The sequence below is a fragment of the Alexandromys fortis genome, unplaced genomic scaffold, assembly GCF_014885135.2.
Source record: "Alexandromys fortis isolate MF-2015 unplaced genomic scaffold, M_Fortis_MF-2015_v1.1 scaffold_145, whole genome shotgun sequence".
NCBI classification, from domain to species: domain Eukaryota; kingdom Metazoa; phylum Chordata; class Mammalia; order Rodentia; family Cricetidae; genus Alexandromys; species Alexandromys fortis.
Genome location: NW_026068049.1, coordinates 283,890 through 289,537, shown reverse-complemented (window position 1 = coordinate 289,537; position 5,648 = coordinate 283,890). Strand labels below are relative to the sequence as shown.

Here is a 5,648-nt window from a genome sequence, read left to right as displayed (position 1 = left end):
GAAACTGGCTGTTACACTCAAGAAAACAGGACTCTAGCACAGAATTAGGAACTCAACAAATCCTGGTCAATGAATGAATTCCTTCTTCCTTTAGTTCCTAATAGTCTACGGTTAGATAAACATTTCTGCCATGTTTGTTGGCCTACACTGTTGTCTTTGGTTGTTAGTTTTTTGTCTGTTATTGTTGAAGTAGCCCCCCCCCAAGTGTTAGGTTCAAATGCCTGTACACTCTGCTACTAAGTCTCTTTATAGAAATTAGGAATTATTATACAGTTAGGTCTCCCTATAGCTACCAGCCCTCTAAGTTCCAAACTTATGGATATGACATAGTAAGTTAAATGCAAAGCTTTAAATAAAGCTTGATGGCCTTGTTGAAATTAGTCTTTAAATGTCTTTTTAAAATTCATGTAGGGGCTGGAGAGATGGCTCAGCGGTTAAGAGCATTACCTGCTCTTCCAAAGGTCCTGAGTTCAATTCCCAGCAACCACATGGTGGCTCACAACCATCTGAAATGAGATCTGATGCCCTCTTCTGGCCTGCAGGCACACACACAGAATATTGTATACGTAATAAATAAATAAGTAATTACTTTTAAAAAAATTCATGTAAAATATTAGAAGTAAAAAAAGCAAATCTTTCAAGTTATAATCCACAAACTTTCATGTCAGTAACCAGTAGAAAAGAAACATTCCCTAACGTGATACTTGGGGGGGAAAATGTTAGGTTTTAACAAGCCCGTCCATCTTGCCAGTGGAGAGAGAACCACAAAGGATTGCTTCCTAAGGACTTACACCGAGTCGATCACCGTTCAGTTTGCCCAGAGGTGCTCATTAAGTATGGCACACAGAAGTACAGCTGGAGGCTTGTGGGTACCCTAAGTATCTAATTACTTCAAGCAGAGGCTACGCTCTCAGTTTTTCACATGTTCTTTTTATTCAAGGGTTTACTCACAGGCAGTATTTAAAGTCAGGCTTTTTAAATTAAAGGCCTAAACTACGAAATTTTGCAAATATGACACTGGCAAAGAATGAGCGTCTGGATAATTTAAACCCTCATTATCCTGGAGTCCAAGTCTGTAACACGGAACGCGCAAGATCGGTATCATTCAAAACAAACAACTGAGAAACCACAGGTGCTGGGTAAATTTGTCAATGAAGAGAAACTTAAGTTTCAGGCTTGCAGAGTATGAAACCAGCAACTAGTTCTTCTGTGGCAGAGCATCCGCTGTGCTTCAGAACTTTGCCTGTAAAGTCTCTTTCTCCATCATCAAATCTGCGTATCTCTGCTGAAGCTCTTTCTCTCGTTCCTGTTGCCGCTGCACGTCTTCTTTTAGACACTGAAAGAGAAAACAACATTCCAGTTACATCAAACCTAATCTACTTACTTTCGTCTATCTTACAAACAGCTGGTTAGCTCACAGGTCTCAGAAAGGATACATTTCCCAGAGACACGGTTGATATCTTTGCTACGAAATGAACACCGAAGTCATTCTTTGTTCTGGTCACGTGATTACCATCTTATAAAACCACTGCTGTTATCCCAATAAATAAATAAGTCACTACAGTCTTCTCAATACTCAACACAATGCAGATAACCCTGACTGCCCTGAAGGGGCAGGGGCAAGAGTGCACACGAAGGAGTTCAATCTAAATCCAATGTGGCCAAAGGATCGGATGTCCTGGAATGAGCAGCTTAGGCTCTCAGCATCTTCAATCCCCAAATAAAGGAAGCTGCTTTAGTTTCCCTGGAGCCACATAAATAGCAAGTCACTAAGTTTCAGGGGAACTAGTTACAAGATTTACTTATCTATCCTTGAAAACAGAACAGAATGAGAAAAGCCTTTCCAACAGCAATCACTTGTTTGTTACCATCTACACACAGATAGGTCTAGACTACAGACTCAAAACCCAGTGCTTGCAAGGACCAACTTCAGCGATAACCTGCCAGGAGGAGGAAAAGGGGAGGCTGAGCAAATCTCCACAGCTCTCCTGCTGAGCAATGAGGCAACACATGGAGTTACCTCTAGCCTCCGGGGAATAGCAGAGTCTTCGTGTTTCTTGAGTTCTTCAAAAGTGCGCAGCTCCAAGTGAGCCTGTTCAATTTGGTCCCATAAGTCATTCAACTGTTTCATGAGCCCCATAGCACGAGACTGGTAACCGCCCAGCAGAATTTTCATCTTCTTTTCCATCTTTGCAGCTCTCTTGGCTTCTGTTGTCATATGACCTCTGTTTATCTGGAAAATTGGGGAGGGAGTGGAGAATCACATCAATATACATGAAAAGGGCAAATTATTAAATAACAGGACAGAGTAACAAAAACAAAACACACCAGGGCTCCTCTCACTTCACTGATATAAACACAAAATTGGCCTCAACAGGAATTACCTTACACCCAAACACTCCGTAACTTCACCCACAATTCAATCCCAAAGCAGACTAGTTCTGGAGCGGGGAAATGCTGTCTACCTTGTGCATGATGTCTGTGACCACTCATCCTCAGTCACTCTAGCCTGCCACCTGGCCACTGTCTTCTTTTACGTCTCAAAATTCACTTCAGAACCACACATCTGTTCGCCTTTTATACTGAATAATATCCCTCTCACGTACAGAAGGCAAACTGGAAAAGTATTTTTATACCCACTTACCCCCTGCTTATTTTATTGGAAGTCAAGAGTCAAGGAAGTCACTGGGGTAGGTACATGTATGTACCTTGGGACATTAGGTGGAGCTAAAACTACTTTAAATGAAGCTCCTTTAAACCCATCATTCTTTCAACATTTTATACAGTTTTTATGTTTCTGCTACTGACTTGAACCCATGTAAACTGCTGTTGTTCCTTATTTTACTCTCGTGGGTAGTAAATCAAGTAAGTTCCACAGCATGACATCTGCCAAGAGGACCAACTACTGGTGGGGCAGGCAGCATGAATGTGGGGAAGAACCACTGGGACTACCCAGCATGCCACCCAGCTGTTGTAATGATGGAGCAAACTATCTGGCCTTTTTGCCTTCATTTTCCCATCAGCTTAGTAAAATGGCAGTCACTGCTGACAGTTAACTATGAAACTTAAAGTGGATAATGTATGTAAATGCTCTCAGACACCCAGAACCTGGCAGAGAATAAGCAATCAACAACTGTGAGCTCTAATTACAATGACTGCTTTATAGATATGAAGAGTCCAATCATTTCATCCTTTCTAATCATTAAAGGGATGAGGGCACAGCTTAAAAAAACTTTAAATTCCAACTTCAACAAAAGACAATGTGGATGTCCTGAGGGGGGGGGGGAAGGCAGAGAACATCTGCGCTTTCTTTAAGTGGGCAATGTGCCTTCTGCAAACCACCGTATCAAATGCCATACACTGGACCTCTGTACTACAATGCAGTGTTATCAGAACATGGAGTCTTGGGACTTCTTTGACTTGAAGAGAAGATTTTCTAACCATGAAGTTCAAATGAGGTGAAGGGTTCCTCCTGAGTACAATGAACCAGCAATTTTCTTCCCGGCATATACCCAAGTGAAGACATGCCATGGCAAAAAAACATATACTCCATGTTCATAACACTATTCAGAACCCCATCATCTACCTACTGTACATGGTAAACAAAATGAGCTATTACCTACACTACGGAGCAGCACCCAGCCATAAAGAGCAGGGAAGTACTAGAACAATGCTACAACTCAGTGAACTTATAAGACTCGATGTTTAGCAAAAGCAATAAATCACAAATGCCAACACATTACATGATTTCACTTCCATGAAGTACCAAGAATGGATAAATCTACAGAATGAAAAGCAAGTAGTGCTGTTTACAGCCGCACAGGTTAAAAAAACGGAGGGACTGCCACAGGTACAGGGTTTCTTCCTGGGGTGAGGAAACGTCCTAAAGGTAACCGCAGTGGCATCTACACAGCTCTGTTAATACAGTAGAAATAGCCATCTGTTTACCCTCAGGAAGCTGTCTGGGCTGTGAGATTTACATCTTAAAGAGTGTCCTAACCGTGGAAAGATTATTCCCAAGTGAGAAACAATCCTCACCATTAGTTCTTCTCCATATAACAGAAGAACCTCCCCTGTCCATTAAGAAATATTTTTTAAAAACTATCCTCATAGGCCTGGAGCAAATGACCCAGCACCCAAGTTAGCTCACAACCTCATCTAATCCCAACTATGGGGTACCCAACTCTGGGATACCCAATGCCTCTGGCTCCTGTAGGCACCTGTATTCAAGTGCACATACCCACACACAGAATCAAAAATAAATTTAAAATAATTAAAGCTTCTCGTAATTTTGTCTCACAACACAGTCAAGGAGAGAGACAGTATTTTACACTTCCTCTCCCCAAGTCAAGCATTCCTGGAGCAGATCTTTTTTAACTAGTGGTTTCGACCATGGCTAAACTTCTAATTATTTGTGAAGCTTTTCAAATTGGCCAGCTCCAGATTCTGATTCAATGATCTCAGACCACTGTCTCCCAAGTCCCCAGAAAGTTCTAATGAGTAGCCAGGATGGAGAATGGATCCAGTTGGGATCAGCAGAGAACTAGTATCAACCGTCTTCTCAGCCACACCCACAGGAGCTGAGCAATGAACTCCACAGCTACATCAAGGTCTGAACTGTAATGCAACACGATCTAATACCCATACAAGACTTCACTCACACGTGGGTTTCAATACATACTCAAAAATCTTTAAAAGCATCGAATTTCAAGTTAGTGCGGTGTGTCTTAAAAATTAGTCATACAAATTAACATTTTCATTGGTTAAGATATTCCAATTAGCTTTACATTGACCACACTCCATAGATACTCAGTTTCCAGCTTGGTTAACAGCTTAATACCTGTGTGCAGAAACCATTTAATTAGCCATCGTGGTACATTTAGCACTGAGTCCCCTGTCTCTGGGAATTACCTCACTCATATAGTTCAGCTGTTTATTATTCCCAGAGACTTTAAAACTTCAAAGTTGTTAGTTTCCAGTTATTGCCAACAATTACATTTCATTCACCTCAAGTTTTATAAAAATCTTCTGGCTTAACTACAGGTTTAGATAAAATAAACTGAAACACAAGAAAAAGATTATTGTCACTAACTATAAATATAGTCATCAGACATAAAAATGAAAGATAGCTAGCAGACACCTGTTATCTAATTATTATATACACTGACATGTGTATAATTGTCATAATAAAGTTCACTACTCTGGATGCTAAGTTAATTTTTTTAAATTAGACTTAATGAAATTTATTTTGAATGACAGAATATTGGCTTAAGGAAATTTACCATGTTCTTCTAAAAGGGGAAGGGGAGTAGGCTTTCAAACCACTACATCTTTTTTGTTTGTTTGTTTTTTTGTTTTTCAAGATAGGGTTTCTCTGGAGCCTGTCCTAGAACTAGCTCTGTAGACCAGGCTGGCCTCGAACTCACAGAGATCCGCCTGCCTCTGCCTCCCTAGTGCTGGGATTCCAGGCATGGGGGCCCGGCCAAACCATTACATCTTAAAGATGATTACACTGCCAAATGTGACGGCACACAGAAGCAGGTGGACATTTGTGATTTATGGACAGAGTAAGTGTTCTAAGCCAGCCAGGCCTACACGGTGAGTCACTATATTTAAAAAAAAAAAAAAAAAAAAAAAAGTCACTCACC

At 40.8% G+C, this 5,648-nt stretch overlaps 1 protein-coding gene across 1 annotated transcript in view; it reads right to left on the bottom strand.

Annotated features, from left to right (window-relative positions):
* Positions 1–910: 910 nt before the first annotated feature.
* Cdc5l (cell division cycle 5 like) overlaps positions 911–5,648 on the bottom strand; it is a 40,960-nt gene continuing 36,222 nt past the window's right edge. The window contains exons 15-16 of the mRNA XM_050119325.1: positions 2,021–2,233; positions 911–1,336 (exon numbers count right to left, since the gene is read on the bottom strand). Coding sequence (XP_049975282.1) covers positions 1,232–1,336; positions 2,021–2,233 — 318 coding nt within the window. The 3' untranslated portion in view covers positions 911–1,231. The remainder of the gene's footprint in view (positions 1,337–2,020; positions 2,234–5,648) is intronic.